Source organism: Punica granatum, chromosome 7, assembly GCF_007655135.1.
Source record: "Punica granatum isolate Tunisia-2019 chromosome 7, ASM765513v2, whole genome shotgun sequence".
Taxonomy (NCBI): Eukaryota; Viridiplantae; Streptophyta; class Magnoliopsida; order Myrtales; family Lythraceae; genus Punica; species Punica granatum.
In genome coordinates this window covers 12,200,411-12,222,281 of record NC_045133.1, presented here as the reverse complement: position 1 = coordinate 12,222,281, position 21,871 = coordinate 12,200,411, and the positions used below count along the sequence as shown (strand labels likewise).

Genomic DNA, 21,871 nt, shown 5'->3' with positions numbered 1-21,871 from the left:
GAAGCAGCACATCGAAGTTTTGATTTAATTAAGGAGAAGTATAGTTCCACTCCAGTACTTGTGCTGCCAGATTTTTCGAAAACCTAGGAGGTCGAGTGCGGCGCTTCTGGAATCGGTATCAGAGCTATTCTTATGCAAGAAGGATGTCCTATTGCCTATTTCAACAAGAGGTTTAGTGGTCCTCGCCTCAACTACTCAATTTACGACAAAGAGTTTTGTCCGCTGACTTTGGCATCGGAGACTTGGCATCATTACTTACTGCCCAAGGAGTTTGTGATTCATACAAATCATGAGTCGCTCAAGCATTTGAAGGGCCAAACGAAGTTGAACCGGAGGCATGCCAAGTGGATGAAGTTTTTGGATGGTTTTCCCTATGTGATCAAATACAATAGGGGAAACATAAATAATGTGGTAGATGCGCTCTAGCGAATGTATGCTTTTATCTCAATGCTCAACACAAAATTACTGAGATTCCACTTGATGGAAGATTTATACAAAAGGGACCTACACTTTGCAAAGATTTATAAAGAATGCGCACGAGGTGCAGAGGAAGGTTATTTTCAGCACGTGGGGTATTTCTTTCGTTTTGGTTGATTGTGCATTCCCCCTAGTTCCATTCGCGAGCTATTGGTATGAGAAGGTCATAGTGGAAACTTCACCTGTCATTTCTGAGAGAAGAAGGCATCGGAAGCTTTGAAAGATTATTTTTATTGGCCAGCTATGAATTGGGACGTCAATAGGATCGTGGAAAGGTGTATCACTTGCAAAAAGGCGAAGAGCAAGGAGATGACGCAAGGAATATAGATGCCATTGCCCGTGCCCGAGCACCCATGGGAACATGTGAGCATTGATTTATTCTTGAAATGTCGAGGACTCAAAGGGGAAAGATTTCGGTGATGGTGGTCATGGATCGCTTCTCAAAAATGTCACACTTTATTCCATGCCGTCAAACGGATGACGCGAGCCATGTAGCCGATTTTTTCTTCAAGGAGATCATTTGCTTGCACAGGATTCCATTAAGCATTGTTTCTAACCATGATGTTAAGTTCCTACGTTATTTCTGGAAGACCTTATAAAGGAAACTAGGAACCGAGCTACTATTCAACACAACCTGCCACCCGCAAACTGATAGCCAAACCGAAGTGGTAAATTGGACCCTCTCAACTCTGCTTTGAACCGTGATGAATAAGAATTTGAAAAATTGGGATGAATGCTTGGCCTGTGTGGAGTCTACTTATAATCTCAGTGTTCACGGCACTACGAAGCACTCACCTTTCAAGATGGTCTACAATTTCAGTCCAACCACCCCACTTGACTTGGTATCAGTTCCAGTAAGCGAAAGGAGTTGCTTAGATGGAGCCAAGAAGGCATAACTAGTTAAAGCAATGCATAAGGAGATTCGAGCCTGGATTGAAAAGAAGAATGAGGCATATGCAAGTGCCACGAACAAGCGAAGGAATCCAGCATCGTTCAAGCCTGATGATCTTGTATGGGTTCATCTTCGAAAGGAAAGGTTTCCAAGCCAGAGGAAGTTCAAGCTGATGTCACGACCTGATGGTCTCTTCAGGGTCATTGATGAGATAAATGACAACGCTTGCAAATTGTGTCGGATACATACACTGTTAGTCCAACCTTCAATATTCGAGATCTTACGCGCTACCTAAAGGATAGCTTAGGAGAAGAAGAAGAAGAAGGCATGGATTTGAGGTCAAATTCTCTCCAACAAGGGGAGGATGATGCGCCACATCATCGAGAAAGTGAGAATGCCAATTTAGAGAGAGAAAGCTATAATAGCCCAATTACTCGTTCACGAGCTAAAAAAATCCATTTGGTGCAGATTATGGCTGGCCTAGAGATATGAAGCCTCTAGAATGTCTGGAAGTCATTTAGTATAATTAATAACATCTGAGTAGTTGAAAATCATTGTAAATAGATGGGTAATAGCTGAGTTGTTGTGTTTGGGAAATGGGGGTATTAAATGGACGAATTTTATTAATGGTTAGCTTGAATGTCCTTTTCAATTGTCCTCTATAAATAGGGCCTTTAGTATGTAATTGAGTATGCAATGTTAAATGGAGTTTTGGATAATCTCCAGATTCTACCTTTTATATTTTCCAGACTTATCTTTTAGGTGTTTCTCCCTAGAAGTGACGTCCATTCCTCTTAGGTCGACCGTGACGAGGATTCTTATTGTCAACCCGAGCAGGGTGCATCAGGTGGTATGGGTGCACTAGAGGTTGGAAGTTTTGGTTGATAATATCGTTGAGGAGGGGAGGGTCAGTTTGGTCGGAGGGATCCATTGGCAGTAGGGAAAGGGTAAGCAGACGGGGAGGTGAGGAGAAAAATAATGTTGGTGGAGAGGGAACGGAATAATGAGGGTACGGAGTGCGAGGGAGGGGAGATGGAGCGTGGGGGAGGGTAGGAGAAGCGTAGCTAAGGAGGTGAGAGTTAGGAGCATCAGCACTAATGGAGGACGGACAGATAGGGAAGGGGATGGGAAGTATCAGACGCCGGAGAGGCCAGTCAGCAGTGACCGGCGGAGCGACTTAGTATGGGAACACTCTAAAACTTGAATAATTGATTCAGTAATTAATATAGAATTTCAGTCCATTCTACTCTCAGCAAGAATAAATGAATATGATTATGCAGGGGCCCATACCGATGTCCTCCTCAGTGTCGATTTAAGGTGTACATTGTAGAGGCTGCTTCAGCGCATTGATACACAGAGGACGCAGCATCATCAATCTAGGTAGAGAGTGACATGCTCAGATTAATGGCATCAATAAGGCCACTGGACGGCCACCAATCACTCTACCCTAGCTAGCAAGCATTCTGATTAATCAAATTTCAAAAGGCCGCCTGAGGGAACAGCTAGCTCAGTTTGCATTTCAAGACACTCATCTAAGATGGTATGATATCGGCATATACAATACAAGCTAAACCCACACAGAAATCAGTAAACAGAGAAGCTAATCAAAGGTTAGCTCAGATGTTGTTTACATTTCAAGACACACATCTAAGATTTTGCTATGATATTGGCATACAATATAACCAGCATTCACGTCACTTCATTCCCTGCTGTAACAAATCACTTAAAAGAAAACACTGTGCTAGCAAGGCCTAAGCATCTGTGGCGATGAATAATCGAACTGTCCCAAATTCCCATTTTGGAGGAAATAGCTTCCTTGTACTTACTAATTTAGAGGAACAAAGAGTCAGGAATCGAAAAAAGCTTTCTATAATCATCTGCCTCTTGGGTCATCTCGTCAAGGCTCCGATCTTTTCTCTCCTGATCCAAATTGAGCTTTTGCTTTAGTTCCTTCCCCTTCTCATCAATCTGTTGGGAGAGCAGCAATTGAATTAATAAATGCCTCGAACCAGGAAGAAAAGATTGATTTTTAATTTAAAAGAGGCCAAGTGAATGGTACTCAAAAGATGAATTTCCCATCTTACCGCATCATATATCTCATCATTATTCTTGAAATCCTTGGCCTTACGAGGGAGGATATGGACATGAACATGGGGAACGGTCTGCCCAGCATCAGGCCCATCCTGGGTGATTATAAAACACAGAACAAATTTAACCCAAACAGGGAAATCAACAGACTGTTCATTAACCGTGTTTAAAAAACAACTCATCAACAATCAGAATGATCAGGAATGTGAATTTTCAGCCACCAAAAAAAAAATATCATCAACACTGCTGATCATTCCTGATAAGGAATGATAAATCATAATTCATAGACAAAAAGTCTCTTTAGGCTAAATAACTCTTAAAACAAAATGTAATAATGTAAATGATATAGCCTCTCTGAACTGAGGATAATGACGCATGAAAATAAATGGATAAGTCAGGAAGTGGAAAAAATGCATTGAAAGAGGATTAGCCTGACCACTTTTTTTTTGGGTTCTGGATAACTAAGCCCGACCAATTATGTGTTCTCTTCATTCACTTTAACCTTTTTCTTTTTTTTTTCTTTCTATAAGTCTTCATTCATTTTAATTGCCCCACTAATTACCTACCGTCTCTTATACATGCTAACGCCTGGACGAAAAGTCCTTGGACAAAACAAGAGGCAGGCATTTGGACATCAAAAAGAGGGCAACACACTGTGCAAGCGGTCAAGATAAGCCTCTCCTTATTGTAAATAGCTACACGTGATGTTGGGCTCCTAAATCGGTAACACTGTAAACAGCAAATGGGGACTTAACAAACTCAATTGTATCCAATGTACTAGGGTTGCCTCCTCCCTTCATTTCCACAACATTGAAGGGCTTGCTAGCACTTTTGTACATTAAATCATATAGGCTTGGACCGAGTGCCTAGATTTTAACGTCATTTTATAATGCATCAGTAAAAACCAAGTAATAGAAAAGGCACAAAGTAAATCAAATATAAACCAAATCTGATTAGCTCAAAAATTGGGGAACTATTTACCTGAATCGTAAATGTCAGAGAAGATGCTTTGTGGAATATCTCAAGCTGACCTCCAATTTTCTTCGCAGCAAGCCATAAATCATTGGTCTCTTCGGCAGTGAGATCCACAAAGCGCTTCACTTCACGCCTTGGGCAGACAAGCACATGTAAATCATGTCAAGTGAAACACATATTTGATCACTGAATAATATGGCCATTAACAAATTCGACTGCATATGAAAGTTTAACACATTCATTTCCAAATGAAGATTATCAGTAGTTCAGGGTTAAATATCTATGCAATTCCTATAATTAAATTAAACATTCTTCCTCAAATGTCCTCCAGGTAAGAGAATGCAAAAATCCATGTATAGTTTTGTGCCACTTCTAATATGTTTTCCGGAAAAAATCGAAGACTTAAGAGGGCCTTCAGTATGAGGCAATCTAGATTAGTGATAACACAGACATATATACTGCACGCTCAATATTTATTTGATTGAGTAACAATAAGTCGATTGATAACTGAAAAGAGTAAATGGAGCCTAGAAAGAAGAATTTATTCTTCATTTTTATTGTAGAAGGATATTCTTTCTAATTATAGAGACAAGCAATTCATAGAAGTAGCTTATGCAAGACCTAGAAAGAAATTTTAAAGAGAAACCACAACTCCACATCTGAGAGAAACCACTGTGCTCTCGTTTGTGAACCCTAAGTTCATCTAAGAAAACTTAAAATGCAGATTTTGGTTAAAGTTCACTCTTTATAACTAGTCAAAGTTACTCAGAGAAGTAAAGAGAAATAACTGTAAGAGCAAAATGTTTTACGTCCTTTTTACTGCTTGCTGAGCTGAGATGAATGCAAATCAAATGAAAGGAATAGTAGAATAATTTATTACTCAGAAAATTATTTTTAAAAAGATATAGAAATGGTGCCAACAACATAATAATAGGTGCAAAGCAAAAGTAATTTGATGTTTACTGAGATAAACATCCTAACTACAGAAATATCCACATAACGAGATCCAGTTACACAAGTTTTTTTATGGCTTCGGGAACAAAAACATAGATAGAAACAAGAGCTTTGCACATTTTTAGCCAAACTGTTCCTTAAATTTTAAATCTACAGCAAACCACAATTGAAAAATCACAAAGAGCAGGATACATAATCCAAACCGTCCCAATCACACAGATAATAATCAGAGATGAGAAAGAGACCATTCAGAGATATATATATATCATTACAAACCAATCTTCAGCAGAAAATCATAAAAATGTATTATTATCTGATTCACGGAAAGGATATGACCTGCAAACAATCAAAGATGTAAATTTGAATCATTATCGGAAGGAAGGAATTCATATATATGAGCATAAATTAAATTACATGACACTAAATTGAAGTAAATTACTAGATGCTGAAAATTCAAAACAGACAAGAGAAGGATTTCGCGTCCACTGGCCTCAAGTTTTGACCCTACATGCTAAGAACTCTGGAATACATGGAGAGAACCAGGCTAAGAAAGTGATTTCAGAAGTTTGAGCTTTTCACTTCTAAGTATAATTATCTAAAGGGGTTTTTACCCCATATATCCCATGATTTCACCTTTTTTTCAAATCTATCATATACTTTTAAAATTATCAAAAATATCTCATGGTTTACATTTTTTTCCAAATCCATCCCGGCGTTATATTTTTTGTTAATGAAACGTAAGTAGGCTCCAAATCGATCCCATGTTTTTAATTTTTTTCTCAAACCTATCCAATGGTTTTAATTTTTTCTCAAATCTATCCCATGGTTTTAATTTTTTTCTCAAATCTATCCCGGGTAAAGGGCCACAATGGCAAGACCGTTAAATGTTGACGGAAGATATAACGGCAGGATAGATTTGGAAAAAAAAATGTAAATCATGGGATATTTTTGATAATTTTAAAAGCATAGGATAAATTTGAAAAAACGGTGAATCCATAGGTTATATGGCTTAATTTGCCCTTATCTAAATGACTACAAGAAAAAAAAAAGTAATTATTAAACTCCTCATCCGATGCAATTTTTTTCTTTCACATGGATAGCTTAATGGATGGCTATGTATCTTTGCAATGCACGAACTAACTATTACTTATATCCCTAGCCAGCTCAAGTTATGGAGCTTGAAAACTTCCATACCACGAGTCAGTAACTACAGAGTGGTTGTTTGTATATCGCTTCTTGACTATAGGCTCTAGCACCACTTAAAGTGTCGCCACAAGAAGTATAATTTCATACATTGATAACTGAACACTCCTCACCAACCAAACAAGGATACGATGATGGGTAATTCAGAAGAATGGATTAAAAATAAAACACTGTCCAAGTGGCAAAATGTGGAAGTGGAACTCAACTGAAGAGAGTGGAAGCATTACAATAGCAAAAGAAGAATATAAATAAAAAAAAAAAATTAACTATTATGTGCAAGAACAAACAAGAACACGTATAACACTTTATATAAAAATATACACATCAGAAAATAAAGGAAGGAGGGATACCAGGAAGAACGGGACGCAAATTTACGAAGGCGAAGGAGAGCGGGGTGGTGTAGAAGACTTCCTTCGAGCTTATCTTGTAAGGTCCAAATGTGTAGTACTCTGAGGTCATCTGTCACATAAGAAATGCAACCGATTCTTCAATACAGAGTACTGTTAAACCCCACATAAAGAAAAGAAGTAAAGAACCAAAATATCTTTGACTAGCCTGGGGTTTGATCGCAGAGAAAGACCGCACCCGAACAGAAGGATGCCTACCAAAGAACCACCTATGCGAGAAGCTGGGATTAAGACAAGGCAGAAGGTGGCAGGGTTTCATAATGGCAGCGAGTGCAAGCCTCAGCTGACGATCGTTAAATTTCAGTTTGTTGTATGGGGCTCAATCTATTTCGAGAAGGGAAACGCCAGTCAAGATCTGATTCTACTCACAATGGACATAACTCAATGGGCTAAGATGACCATTACACTAATACAAATGAGAATCACCACTAACAAGAAGGAAGGTCCATTTCACATTATTGTTCCCTCAGCCAGTAGAGGGGTCAATCTTTGACAGGAACACATTGAAACATTGTAGTAGTAAATTGCAATCCCCGGGGGGACATTTCTATGAGCCATATCTAATCTAATGAATGGAATATCGCGTGTTTAAGACTCCAATTCAGCAATATCCGACAGCTTCCAGAAACTCATACCACCAAATTCTAATGCGCAAGCAAATGGCTGCTTCTAAGACTCCATTGTTCCGATAGCTGCGAACCCAACCCAGAAAAACAATCTAAAGGCGGTGCTTTCATGCTTGGACCAGTCATACAACAATCGCAGGTGAATCGACTCGCTAATCAGGCCAGAACCCACAAATTATAGGAACCTAAGATTGAAACTTCGTCACCTTTGAGAGTATCGCAGGGACCGGAACGAGTGGCGCTGCAGATATGGGAATTCGCCCAGGAGAGACAAGCGGCTAAAGCGGGCAGAAAGGTTCGGGGATCACCAGCCACCGAGCGACAGTGACAGTTAGGCGAGGAGCAGCAGTGCCGCGGAGCCAAGCTACCGATCAGGGTTAACGAGGAAAGACTGAGAAAGCCAGACGGGAATATTACTGTGCTCCGCCGGCCGACGTTACATACATACATATTTTTACGAACAAAATTTGAGTGGTAATATCAGTTTTTCGTACCTAACTTATGCAAATTGCATCACTTGAATCCCTAAACAAATTTTTACATCCAATTCGTCCATGATGACATTGAATTCGTCCTGGTAACATCAAGTTCTTCCATGCCCTGGCACATCAAATTCGTTCATGTTCACATTGAATTCATCCCCATTCACATCGAATTCGTCCCTGAGCACATCGAATTCGCCCTTGGTAACATCAAGTTAGTTCCTGGTCACATCAAGTTCGTCCCTGAGCACATCGAATTCGTCTCTGGTCACATCAAAATGGTCATTGTATGCATCAATTTGGTCTTTGGTGATATCATATTAATCCCACGATCCCTTGCCGTTAAAGCTCCGTGAGAGACCAGATTAATGTGTATCAAAAAGGTCTTTTATGTCTGTATTTGTAATTTAGGCTTTTTTTCATCATTTTTATACAATTTTGATTTCCAAATTGAAATTTGATAATTTCAAATTTGGCAATAAATTGAACAGTTACATAGAAAGACGATATTGATGAATAAGATATTTTCCGTCCAGTGTTAACGATAGATTTGACGGAGGAATGGATTTGATGTTATCAAAGACCAAACTGATGTGACGGATGACCGAATTGATGTGACGAAGGACCGAATTGATGTGATCAGGAACGAACTTGATGTTACCAGGGACGAACTTGATGTGACCAGGAACAAATTTGATGTGACTAGGGACGAATTCGATATAACTAAGGACGAATTCGATTTGATCAAGGACGAATTCGATGTAAAAGAATTTTTAGGGACCCAGATGATGCAATTTGCGTAAGTCGGGGACGAAATTGCCAGTTTATTCTCAATTTGGTTCCTAAAATATTGGCGAGCCTACACTTTAATCCCTCAAAGATTTTTGTCAATGATTAGTCTTTGAAAGATGATTTTATCTACTAATTTAGTCCAACCGTTAAAGGGGTAATACGTTGATTGACGCCATCACTAATAGTATAAAATAATCAAAACAACAATTATTTTACGACTTCAATATTAAAAATAAAAAAAAATTAAAATTTGAAAAAAAGGGACAACTCCCCTTTGTTCGTTATCCCATCAAGAGAGAAGGAACAGAGGGAGGGGAAGCTCTGGTGGGGGCTTCCCAAAGGTCCTTGAAGCCTTCGACGACCTCCCCTTTGGCGGGGAACCCCCACATGGGCTTCCCACTTGATTTTATTTTTTTTATCTTTTATTTTATTTTTAATTTTTTTATATCGAAATCCACTTGTGCGTCCGCATCAGATTAGTGACGGTGTTCGTTCATGTGTGCATGCCACATTAGATTTTCGTTGCCCCATTTAACGGCTAGACCAAATTAGTAGATAAAATCATCTTTTAGGGACCAAATCGTTAGCAAAATTATTTGAGAGACCAAAGTATTGGCTCACTAATATTTCAGGGACAAAATTGATAGTAAAATTTTAGTTCTTTTAACCAATCTCTATATTATTATAGGTAGTTAAAATAGACTTCCACATATAACGAGTCCATTCATTCAATGAAAACTTTCCAAGTGGGCTTATGATGTATTTTCCTAGCTTGTCCTTTTGAATTCCCTGCAACAATAAATTATATTTTCCTTTTCTTTTCCTGTGAATAATTGGGCCGAATTCCATGCTTATTTTTTTCTTAACAGCCCATGTTTATTTCAGCTAAGCTTTAAGTTGCATTAATAAATTTACATTGTCCTTTTTTTATATATAAGTAGATTATGTTTCCAAATTTCAATATGTTTTCAGCACGCCTCTATTTGTCTGTGTCTTCTTCTACTATCTTCTTATTGCAGTCTTTCATTCTTATTTTCCGAGTCCACTCGTGATCACCGCTCCAAATTGGATAGTATTATATATAGTATTATGAGAGAAAACTTGATAGTATTAATTGTAATATGAATTATTCACAATATTATGATAAATTCGAGACCTTGCTACTTGAAGTTGGGAAACTCTTCTTATGTTGACCATCCGGTTAGGTTTGAATATGATATTAATCGAGATCTACTCATCTTAGGAACCGATCACATTTATAAAAAATTCCTATAAAATTATTAAAAATATATGTGTACATGATTGTTATTCTACAGAAATAACGATACCTGTAGATATAACATTACAAAATAATTTTAATTTACAAAACATTGACGAATAAATAATATTTAAAAAATAATAAATCCATAACCTCTATGAATGTTATATTTATTAATATAAATACGATATATAATTAATATACTATAAGTACGGTAATTCATATTTACAAAAATATTATTTATTTACAAGAAAAAATAACAATTGTCCGCCCAATACGTAAATTTCAGAATTAGTCCGTATGACTACAAGTGATTCAACACATATTCTCTTTAACTTAAATTTTAAATTTGAGTTTTTTGAATTGAGAAAATTCATCTTCACTCGGTCCTGAATTTAGATGGGTTGATTAGAATTTTGAATATGAGGTATAGCACCCCTACTGAAAAGTAATTCACCGCAAATGCAAAGATGATAGGGTATTAGGTGGAGGTAATTATTTTTTCTCCTGGGAAAGCCTTGCCTATTTGACTTTAGAATTTTCCGACAAAAAAGGTGGTACTGCCTCCTGGTCCTAATAATGTTGCATTCGACTTCCTTCTCCATAAAGAAACCGATCGCCTTTACTCTCTCTTCTCAGCTCCTTTCGAGGTTCTGTCTAGCCTCTGCTCTCCCTGCTCAGCTCTCCTTCAAGGTTTTTCATCTCGCGGCCCTCTCCCTTTCTCTCTCTCTCGTTTCGCGGTTTCTTCCTCTGCAGTTTATTAGATGATCGATCATCACACGATGGGGCTTCGAAGGATCAAATTGGGTGGGTGGTGAAATAGATGAATTGGTGATGCCAATGGAAGGAAAAACGGAAGTCTCTTCTGATGGGTTCTCGCTAGACGGGATTAATCTTCTGTCGGAATAGATTCCTGCCTGCATATCACTGATTTCTTGAAACCCATCAAAATGTAATTTGTTGCTGAACCATGAATGAATGGATTAATGGTTGTGTCTTATACTTTTGTTTGATCCCCTCTATCTTTGACTTTGATGAATCGTTGGTGAAATAATTGACTTAAATATATGGATCAGATCACCATGATTAGCTCTTTTAGTTTAGGAAAAATTTTGGGTTTTTGCAGATCGAAGTTTTGTCTGCGTGTCACTTTGGAACTATAGAGTGGTACCATACCGATTCGTACCTTGTAAATTTCAAGTTTAGGAGCATTTTGCGCTGTGATGTTCGCTTGTGGTACTATTTCCTCCTGCAAGTTTTAAGTTTTGATCCCACTTTGCACCATTTCCGAAACATCATTCAAGAACCCCTGCCGTAAAAGCACCACCTTACGTGAATCACATGGCGTAATTATGAAGGCAATTTCTGAAAGCAATGGAAGGATGTTTTAGGACTAAGAGAGAATAACAATAAATTTACAACTGGTGGTTTTGGGTCGAGATTTTGGCTTTTCTTCTCAATCAATGCAAAACCGGACCATGATTTACTCTGAGGAGCAACCTGGAAACATATAAATTCTATGGAACTAGCCTTGTTCTAAAGCTTGATGTCAACAATTTAAAACATTTAACTTCATATGCAGGTGGATATGTTGATCTAGCGAATTGGAAAGCTGAAAATTCTATTTAGGAATGTTGGCTGGGTTTTTACAGACACTAGCGTTGTTGATGCATTTTACATCTGTTTCAGCACAATCTTCAAATGGCTCGGTCAGCCCTCGACGAGATGTCCAACTCCGGTGCTTTTCAACGAACTGCTTCGACCTTTCGTAATTTCATCTCAAGGGACCCGAGTTCTCAGTTTCCAGCAGAGTCTGGAAGATATCACCTTTACATATCATATGCTTGTCCTTGGGCTTCTAGGTGCCTGGCATACTTGAAGCTCAAGGGACTCGACAAAGCCATAGGTTTCACGGTAACTACAGCATAAAATTACAATTAATTAGATATACTATTATGCTTAGTACCATGGTGCTAAAAAGTTACTTGAGAGGATATTTCTTCCATTGCATTAGCTGTTGAAGCATGTGCAAACTACTGCGGAAATGAACAAGTTCTTATGTGGCTCTTTTTTCTGCTCGTAGAAGCAGAATTATTATTTGGCACAATGTTTGAATAGAGACATTTCTCTCAGTTGTCAATCCCAACTTATAAGACTACTAGCCTTCAGTTGAATGAGCTGTCAAGTGCCTGGATGGTCGATAGGTTTGTTATTATTATAGGTGCTTCTGCAGCAATGATTTTCTTCCAAACATGCAGCAATTATTATAGGTGCTTACTGGATTACTATTTGCTTTGTGTGTTGCCTAGTCAGTAAAGCCCAAGTGGGAGAGGACAAAGGATACTGATGAGCACATGGGATGGGTGTTCCCTTCCACGGTCACAGAGGAACCTGGAGCTGAGCCTGATCCTCTTAATGGGGCTAAAAGTGTCAGGGAACTTTATGAGCTAGCAAGTTCCAATTACACTGGAAAGTACACAGTTCCTGTATGTAGTTTGTCTCTCGCAGTACTTTCCTAAATTCAAGCTTATTTCATGGATATTGATCCTTCTCTTCGTTCTGAAACTGGGCTGGTGCAAAAACGAGAAAACGGAGATCTGATTTCTTATTGTGATTTCTGTTTTCTTTTCTTCTAGATTGTTTCACTAGTATTAGCATAGATATATCATTTTATATTCTTCCATTCCTATTATAGGTACGACTGTATTTTGGTATCTTGAATGATGGTGAGATCATTTTCATTCATTATTGTTGTTATTGACTTCATAATATCACTTCCCTTTGATTCCTTTCCCTCATGCCAATTCTTTACTTGTTGGGACGGAGCAGGTATTGTGGGACAAGAAACTCAAAACAATTGTCAGTAACGAGAGCTCAGAGATTATACGGATGCTCAACAGTGAATTTAATGACATTGCAGAGAATGCTGTCCTGGACCTTTACCCTCCTTGCTTGCGATCCTGCATTCATGAAACTAATGAATGGGTGTATGATTTAATAAACAATGGTGTCTATAAATGTGGGTTTGCGAGGAAGCAAGAACCTTATGATGAGGTAAACGGTGGCCTGTTCCTTGTGTAGTTCTTCTAGAATCTGATAGATTATCTAATTACTGGGCTTTTATATCATTTATGTATTTGCTTGTTAATTTGTGTATGTTATTCATACTTCAGGCTGTCAAGAAATTATATGAAGCCCTAGATAAATGTGAAGAAATACTTGGCAAACAACGCTACATGTGCGGGAATGCACTGACGGAAACGGACATTCGGCTGTTTGTCACCCTTATAAGATTCGATGAGGTATCAATACTTGGTTGTTTGGTGAAAGATTTTTCAATCAATAAAATTGAGTAATTTAACAAATCCTGATTAATTTTTTTAACAATTAAATGCAATAATATTCTCTTTCCACAAAAAGGAGGTCTGTGGCGTCAATTTAATTCATTAATTAGGTTCCGCTCAGCACTCAGCTTCTAGATTGACAATCAAGACTAAAGATGCATATATTTTTCGGTATGGATAAGATTCTCCACGTTTTTATTATATCTTTGAAGGGGAAGCACAGTCTCTCTTCTTTTTCAGTAGAGCTCCTTCTATTTGGCTGATTCTTCTATTCTACATTTTATCAATGGTTGAAAAGTTGTAATTTTATAAGGCTTTCGACATCAAAGTCTCTCCTTTTCCCCGTGGAATGTATTTCCTGCCCCATTGTGCAGGCGGGAAGTTAGGCTATGTTTTTTGGCAAGAAATGTTTTCTACAGAAAAAATATCATCCCTGATATATTGCATGATAAAGTGGTTTACGTTGTACATGCAAATCTTAGTAAAAATTCGCTCTCACTGAGTCAAAAACTCAGACAATATTCCCTTGCCTATCCTTAGTGATCAGACTAGTATTTCCCCAGAAAATTGTTTTACTCAGTCTTTTGTTCAAGACCAAGGTTGGATGTGGAAACTCTTTAGCTGCTTTGATGCTGTAAAAATAATGGGCTGGAACTTATACTCTGTCCAACTTTCTATATATTGTATTTGCTTATGACTGCTGGCTTCACTTCAAATTAAGGTCTATGCTGTTCACTTCAAATGCAACAAGAAATTGCTCCGGGAGTACCCGAATCTGTTCAATTACACTAAAGATGTCTTCCAGTTGCGCGGAATGAGCAGCACTGTGAATATGGAGCACATCAAGCGGCATTACTATGGGAGCCATCCGACTATCAATCCATTTGGGATCATTCCCCAGGGCCCAGCTATTGACTACTCTTCACCCCATGACAGAGATAGGTTTGCCTAGATTTTCTGTCATCGAAAGAGACTACGGGTACAGTGAGATGTTATCAGGTAGCTATGCTTTTCTGTATAGACTGTGTGCGAGAAATGTCTTGAAAAGGATGTAACAATCATTTCGGTTACAGGTTCGTGTCAGTGAAGTCAATAATTAGTTTTGTGGATGAGAAAGGTGGTGTTGGCGGGCATTCTTCATTGTATTTCTTCGGAGACGAGACATATTTTATTGTTATTTTTCGGAACAAATAAGCTGAATGTGTTAGAAATGAAAAAACTGAGTGCGACACGGCATTGATCTCAGTCAATAGGTTAAAAACACCTCATTGTTATAGAGAAAAACAAAACCATTTACAAGCTTGGACGGGAATAGCTCATGGTATGGGATGGAGTCTAAGCTCGGGTCAACAGCAAGATTTTGGACAGATTTTTGGGTGCCAAATCATGGTACTCTTTTGGAATCTGCAGTTGGTCAAGTTCCGGTTTCCTGGAGGAATTTAACGACTGCTTCTTTCTCGGATCAGATGGGCCATTGGAGATGAGATTTGTTTTCACATTTTCTTTCTAATAGCTCCCTGTTGGCTGTAGCAGCAGTTCAGCCACCACATTGGGAACTCGGAGTCGGCTGTCCGTTTTGGAGATTCTCAGCTAATGGGGTTTTCTTCGGTAATATCTGCGTATGATTCATTAACAAAGGAGAGTATTCGGGATGTAGAGGTTAATTGGAAGCTTGTTTGGAAGTGGAAGGGGGCACAACGTATTAGGAGCTTTCTATGGCTCGTAGGACATGAAAGGCTGTTCACGAATGCCCGTAGAAATTCGAGGGGGTTGGCTGCTAGTGATTTGTGTTCTTGTTGCAGTGCAGCTGCAGAAACTGTGTTGCACGTATTACGTGGTTGTCATCTGGTGCAGCCTCTATGGAAGCGGTTAGTTACGGCAAAGTGATCAAGGGTCATTTTTCCTCAGCTCCTCCTGAGCGGTGGTTCATAAGCAACCTCCCTGCGACGCGTCCAAGACCAGGTGAGCTGGCATGGGCGTTGATCTTTGGAGTTGGTTGCTGGCTTCTATGGTCGTGGTGCAATAAAGCTTTAATTGATCCTCAATTCATTTGGCCACCTGAGGGTGCTGGGGTCATTTTTAGGGTGGCTAACAGTTTCTTCAATGGATTGTCCGGCTTAACTTCACAGGAGCAGCAAGCGAGAGCTTGGAATTTGGTTCGTCGGCGACCTCCGAAGAATGGCTGGGTCAAGTTGAATACGAATGGATCTTCTAGAGGTAATCCGGGTTTGGCAGTTGTGGGGGGGTTCATCACAAGATGCGTGGGGTGCGTGGCTGGGAGGATTCGTTCATAATTTGGGCCGTGCATCTTCGGGTATGGCAGAGCTATGGGTGGTGCACGCTGGTCTTGAGATGGCTGGGAGCATGGACTTCATAGGATCATTCTCGAGATGGATTCTAAAGTTGTTGTGCATTTCCTAAGTTCAAGACATTCTAATATGAACGAGCTAGAGGACCTTATGCATGGGCAAGAGGAAGAATCTTGGGATGACGGAGTCGGGCATGAAGGCGAAGCTTAGTGATATGCATGTGCCAGCTGGATCCATTATAAAAGTATGAGCTAAATGAATCCAACAAGACACACAAGGGCCGGTATTGCCCGTCCTTGGAGGAGAAGTCGAGCTTTTGGGCGAGATGCGTGTGGAATAAGAAGCCATGACCGTTAATATCCTACAAGTCCAACTCGATAATGATTCTAGTTCAAATGGCTGAATTTGGACTATTTGTTCCAAGACATAATAATTATTTGTTTTCAATAAGTTAGACCTATTTCATTGTGGGCTTATTAAACTTAGAATTTATTTTAGCCAAGTCCATTAATCCATTTAGGTTAGTATCTAGTATATATATTGGCATGTCGCCTCCGTAAGAGGATTAGATCAGTTTTCATTCAACTTTGTGAGATATTTTCTCCAAACTGTTCTTCAACAATTTTGCGGATATTGCAAGTGCGATTATTTGCGATTTTCGTAATTTGAAATATTGGTTTCTAATTCCTTATAACTAGTGCATCAATATTCTATATTTTAATATTGGTTTCTAGCTCTCTATAGTCAATGGGTCAATGTAATATATCCCTGAAACATTCATTAGACGATATGGATTTGATCTCCCTCTATTGTTGTTGGGTCTCAAGGTAGGTTCGTTGAGGTTCGCATCACATTATGTGAATGGTTGGTATGGGGGCCTTATTCAAGATATTCATGAGCTACTTTCACGTGATTGGGTGATCACTGCTAGCCATGTTTATCGGGAAGGGAATAGTTGTTTGGACTGGTTGTCAAATTTTGCTTTTTCTTTCTCGGTGGGGGTTCATTATTTACATTGTATCCATCTAGGCTGAGTTTTTGCTATTTGGTGAATGGTGATGTTTATGAGGGCTCCATGCCTCATCTATGCATTTCTTAATTTTTAAGGCTTTGGCCCCATAATTAAAAAAATAAAAAGTGACGATTAGGATTTGAGAAAACTATCAATTTGGTCCATGAGTTGAGCAAGTTACATCACTTTAGTCACGTGCTTAAAACAACATCACTTTGGTCCCTAAGAACATCAATTTGGTCCATTGAAACATCAAACTAGTCCCGGATACATCACTTTAGTCTTTGGTAACATCATTTTAGTCCTTTTTAATATCAAATTGATCATTTGTAGGATCAATGAACTCCTTAGTACAAGGTAGTCCCTCACTGACAAATAAACACATTAGCTTGGTCTTAATAGAACTGACATCGTTAACGGGGAAGAAATGGTTACTCTCAATTTGGTCTTTCTTTCTTTTTTTATTAAAATCATTCTCTTTTGTTAAATAATATTTCAACTTTCCTTCTTTGTCCCTTTCACCCCCTTTTAAGTCAGTTGGCCAATAATATTTAGCTCCGCTTCGACAATCCTCCATTGATCATTGACTGAGCTCATATTCCATGTTTTTCCCTCTATTGAAACACCAATAGATTTCTAATATTAAATCAATTTCTTCGACATGTATAGCCAAAAGAGGACAGAAAAAAAACTTGTCATAACATTCAGCAACTTCAATCCAATCAAGTAAGATTTCCTCCCTCCTTATTTGTCCTCTAATGTAAATGAGAACATAAGTCGTCCAATAGACTTTAACAGGCTCCAACCTCCTATACAAAACTAGGAACTCTTTCCCCTTTAGTATGCACTGGTAGTATAACATGTTTGACATTATTAATAACCATAAATCTTCCACACCCAGTTTCATGCAACCAAGATCACGTACACATATAAATGCCATGGATGTCCAATTCAAATTTCTATGTGTTTCGCCTGGAATTCGCGATCCACTCTCTGGTTGTTGCGTGGCGATTAGATTGCCAAGCGTGATAGGGTGCAGTCCCAAGATGTGAGATGTGAGTGAGGGCGAAACCACCAGTCGTTCTAACCCGGCTAAAGCATTGCACCACAACCCCTGAGGTCTATAGGATTAGCCGACGACTGAGTTTTCAATCGTAGAGGTATGATGATGTCGGTCGGGAGGTTGTATAGATGGTGTAGACGATGTCATGATTTTGAGGGTTAAGCCGTTCAAGTTCTTTCAAACTTGCGCGTGATGTGTTGCCCAATTCTTGAATGAAGACGGCTTGAAAGCTGGTGTATGTAATGTTGAGATGGCTTGGGAGCCGGTCTAAGTGATGATGGTCACGACCTAGGAAAGGCTTGTGAAGATTTGTCTCGGCTGATTGAAGCCGAAATGGATGAGCTTCGCCAAGAAGCCTTGACTCGGGTGACGCCTCCTTGTAGGTGGGTCGTGGCTGGGGGCAGCCGAAAGGTATAATTACGACCCTAAAGCCGATTGTGGAAGGATAGGATCACGGGCCCGAAAGGTTCGTGTTTGGCGGATCTTGGTTACAAGGTAGCCGAAAAGAAGTAGTCTTAAGTTGAAACCATTGATTCGATGGAGACCATTCTTAGCCTAAAAGCCTAGTGATGGCTAGAAAAGGTAAAGCCGAGGGGATCGGCAGGGTGCTCCGGAAAGTTATTGCATTTTTGGGTAAATTGTGTGAGAAAAGATAAGTCCGTGAAAGAAGATATGTAAGTACGCGAGCGGAAAAGGTAAAGTGCAGAAAGGATAAATATTGAAGTACTTATGCAGGTAAAAATAGATATGTAGAGTCTGATGTAGGTATTGAAAGTGCGAAAAAGTAAGGATAGATGAATATAATGATAAATTAGATATGCATTGTGTTGATGTGTTGTGTTATTGTGTTGTTGCGGGGAGAGTTACAATGAATGGCCACGTTTGTTCTTATAGGTCAGACCTAGGAACCCTAATGAACATAGATTCAGCCTTATTACAAGGATATAAACTAAAGAAAGCAATGAAATTTGTGATGCCGAAACAGTTAGCTAAACTAGGAAACATAAATATTCTATGTAGCCAAGATATGGAAATGCCAAGGTAAGACAATCTTCTTGTCCAATCTCCAAGCAATCTCCACGAAATGCAATCCTCTGTCCATGGAAGCACCTCTAGAGGCTGAGTAAGGGCACCGGTTGTACTTCTCTTGCCTTGTATGCTCGTCCAATCCATCTAGGAAAGAATCAAGCCAATTTCCTTACATGAGTTCCTTTCCTTGTGTGTTCTGCTATTCCCATGTTCGATTTGATTCGCCAAGGAAATGATCCCGAGCAGCCATGTAGAATTGCTATCCTTCCCTTCTATATATCCAAGTTCGTGCGTCGATCTCGTCTTGGAAAGAATCATGATCATTCGGTGTTCAGTTGAAACTCCCAGCTAATCCAAACAGATCATCCTAGCTAAAAGTTACCATAACCTCTTTCTTGAATAGCCAACCCACTAGCGGCTGTCTGGATTGGGTAATGTTGCGGATCATCAAGTCAGGTCATCAAGTGCTCGATCATGGGCCGGCTCGTAACACGGGCCTCTTCATGTATAAAAAAATGCGAATGTTGAGTCATGGGCCTTAATTAATCCCTCCGACCAACAATGTTCGTCCAAATGTCAGATCCATCACGATCTCATAACGTTCGTTAGGTGCGAAAAATGGAGGTAAACAATACCCCTCGTATGTCTAGTCGCACGAGAAAGAGTCAAGCATGGCTTAATATGTAATTATGAGATTTTTTGCACTGGCTCATAAAATGATGTAAGGATAAACTCCAGTTGTAGGATGTAGAACTCATGGCTTAAAATAGCCATTACATCCTTTCCCTTAATGAGCTATCTATCCACGAGCTTGGAGTGGAAGAAACTTATACGAGCTAATGGACCTTCGTGACATCCTTGATGATTTCAGTAAGCTATTTTCAATGTTTAAAACAATAGTTGAGGAAGTACCAGTTGAGGTTCTAGCTGACTGGGAGTCAGCTGAGGTTCCAATTGATGTTCTGGTTGACTGGGAGCCAGCTAGTGCGAGGAAAGCGTGGAAACAACATCCTTGACGACCTCAACCCTTTCCTTGGCTGCTTTCTTCTAGAGTTCTACCCATGAGGCTGGTATGGAAGCAGACTTTGCCGTGGTGAACCAAGCAGCTTGGTTGGAGAGACTGGCTAAGGGAGAAAGGGCTATTAAGGCTAGCTGAAGATAGAGATAGCTAGCCTTGAGCAAAAGCTAGCTGCGACAAGGAAGAGTTTTAAGAAGAATGCAACTATGCTGAAGCCAACCTCTCACTCTAGCTCGGATGTAGACCAAGTTCAAGAGTATGCAAATGGCTAGGTTGATCGGGACTAGTCTTAGCCTTGATGATGAAGAACTAACCCGCTATGTTGATTGTTAGATTGGCTTTGTGATCAACCACACTAAAGATGGTCTCTAGAGAATAAGCCTCATCGTCAATGTGGCACAATGAAGTAATGGAATGAGGCATGAGTGATTAAGAGAAAGAGGACGAAACTCTCAAAGGAAGATGTAGACTTGGAGGACATGATGGCTGCGATGCATACTACCATCAAGGAGGCGGAATTGACATAGCTTCGCTTCACCTTAACTTCGTCATGCATCAAATGGAGCTCTTATAGTCCATAACCAAAGTGTTAAAGTAGGTCGAAAGCATGGACAAGGCCGAATTTGGTGTGGCCTCACCTTGCTTTAGCTCAAGCTCAAACTTCTTGTTGAGGTGGCTCAGAATGAAATACACCTCCTAGTCGTGCTCCTCTTCCTTTGTTGTATAATATTTTCCTTTCAAAATTTATATCTATGTTGCATATTGAAACTCTAGGTCTTTTTTTTTTATAACTTAATTAGAAGGATTAATTTTGGAATTTTTGTGCGTGTACCTCTCGTATCCGAAAGCTTAAGGCAATGGAGCTATACTATTTTAAGTTTAAGTCCAGGTCAACCCATTAAAGGGTAAAAGTCTGCCAATTGTCTTTCTCTATTTATCTGACTAAAATTTGAGATCTTACTTATGGAGAGACGTTGAATATTAATTTTGAAATTTATGTAAGCAAAAACTCTAGGGCCCTTTTCCTTTTTTCTTTCAGATTTTTTTTTATTTGGGGCGGTGGGGCGCCAAAGGCCAATGCCATTTTTATAGGATCGCCAACAACCTATTTAAAAAATTATTTTGGATTTTATATATTTACATGACTAAAACGCGAGACCTTACTTAAGGATAAGAGATGTCAAAAATTAATTTTGAAATTTATATAAGTAAAACTTTTGGTCCCCCTTCCCCTTTTCCTTTCGCGATTTCTATTTTTGATTGGGGGGTGGAGGCCACCACTTTTTTTAAAGGATCGCTTACAACCTATATAAAATATTCTTTTGGAGCTCACTTAGGTTAGCTTCGATGAACCACGTGGAACCGTTAATTACTACATGGACAAATCCTTCTAAAATTAAAAAGTGAAATTGATATCGCACTAAACATGATACAAAATCAAAAGTTTGTATATTTTCATGTGATAGGTATTAAGGATTGGCGAAAAATAAAGTTAGACCAATTTCAAATATAACCGTAAATGACCCTAAATAATTCAATTAATTAACAACCATCAAATTATGAACAAATTGAAAGAAATTAGCAAATTTTGTTCATAGATAATTGTTTGTACCATTTATTTTTTGTCCATATGCTACTGATATAGTTGCATAAATTGATATAATGTGAATAATAAATAATTAAAAAAAACTTTTAGACCTAGAGGCATCGCGCGAGGTTCCGGCCTTGTTAGAATAAAGAGAATAAAAAAATACAGGTTAGTTTGTAAATATGAGTAGTAACTTCCATCTTAATCTTTAACTGCAAGAAGATCCTGAAGAAAATACCTGTTGACACAAACCGTTGCCATCTTTGAAGAAAAGCAGCACCTGAGGGGTCAAATTGAGATAGAGGAGAAACTTTGACGGGGCAAAGTGAAATTAACCGAAACATATTAAAGAGA

At 39.0% G+C, this 21,871-nt stretch overlaps 2 protein-coding genes across 7 annotated transcripts; one reads left to right on the top strand and one right to left on the bottom strand.

The window, feature by feature from the left end:
* Nucleotides 1–2,930: 2,930 nt before the first annotated feature.
* On the bottom strand, nt 2,931–8,072 carry LOC116214339 (bifunctional bis(5'-adenosyl)-triphosphatase/adenylylsulfatase FHIT). 4 transcript variants are annotated; one of them, XM_031549757.1, is made up of 6 exons: nt 7,829–8,072; nt 7,145–7,320; nt 6,938–7,048; nt 4,439–4,585; nt 3,454–3,552; nt 2,931–3,337 (listed from the first exon to the last, which is right to left on the bottom strand). In XM_031549757.1, the coding sequence occupies exons 2-6, from the start codon at nt 7,253–7,255 to the stop codon at nt 3,200–3,202; spliced, it is 606 nt and encodes a 201-aa protein (XP_031405617.1). In that variant the 5' UTR covers nt 7,256–7,320; nt 7,829–8,072; the 3' UTR covers nt 2,931–3,199. The 4 variants fall into 4 exon arrangements, with proteins under 4 accessions (XP_031405617.1, XP_031405620.1, XP_031405619.1 ...); XM_031549760.1 differs by having other exon boundaries at nt 7,145–7,217; nt 7,829–8,069; XM_031549759.1 differs by having other exon boundaries at nt 7,145–7,205; nt 7,829–8,069.
* Nucleotides 8,073–10,690: 2,618 nt separating this feature from the next.
* Nucleotides 10,691–14,743, top strand: LOC116214047 (glutathionyl-hydroquinone reductase YqjG-like). 3 transcript variants are annotated; one of them, XM_031549278.1, is made up of 6 exons: nt 10,691–10,847; nt 11,844–12,068; nt 12,464–12,640; nt 12,984–13,208; nt 13,328–13,456; nt 14,220–14,743. In XM_031549278.1, the coding sequence occupies exons 1-6, from the start codon at nt 10,734–10,736 to the stop codon at nt 14,448–14,450; spliced, it is 1,101 nt and encodes a 366-aa protein (XP_031405138.1). In that variant the 5' UTR covers nt 10,691–10,733; the 3' UTR covers nt 14,451–14,743. The 3 variants fall into 3 exon arrangements, with proteins under 3 accessions (XP_031405138.1, XP_031405139.1, XP_031405140.1); XM_031549279.1 differs by having other exon boundaries at nt 10,716–10,847; nt 11,737–12,068; XM_031549280.1 differs by lacking the exon at nt 10,691–10,847 and adding an exon at nt 10,854–11,106.
* The last annotated feature ends 7,128 nt before the right edge of the window (nt 14,744–21,871 follow it).

Coding starts and splice junctions, on each gene's coding strand:
- LOC116214339 (XM_031549757.1), bottom strand. CDS start 7,255: ATGAAACCCTGCCACCTTCTGCCTTGTCTTAATCCCAGCTTCTCGCAT. Junction 3,553..4,438: donor CTCTGACATTTACGATTCAG/GTAAATAGTTCC, acceptor ATAATCACCCAG/GATGGGCCTGATGCTGGGCA. Junction 3,338..3,453: donor ATGATGAGATATATGATGCG/GTAAGATGGGAA, acceptor CTCTCCCAACAG/ATTGATGAGAAGGGGAAGGA.
- LOC116214047 (XM_031549278.1), top strand. CDS start 10,734: ATGTTGCATTCGACTTCCTTCTCCATAAAGAAACCGATCGCCTTTACT. Junction 12,641..12,983: donor CTGGAAAGTACACAGTTCCT/GTATGTAGTTTG, acceptor GGGACGGAGCAG/GTATTGTGGGACAAGAAACT. Junction 13,457..14,219: donor CCCTTATAAGATTCGATGAG/GTATCAATACTT, acceptor CTTCAAATTAAG/GTCTATGCTGTTCACTTCAA.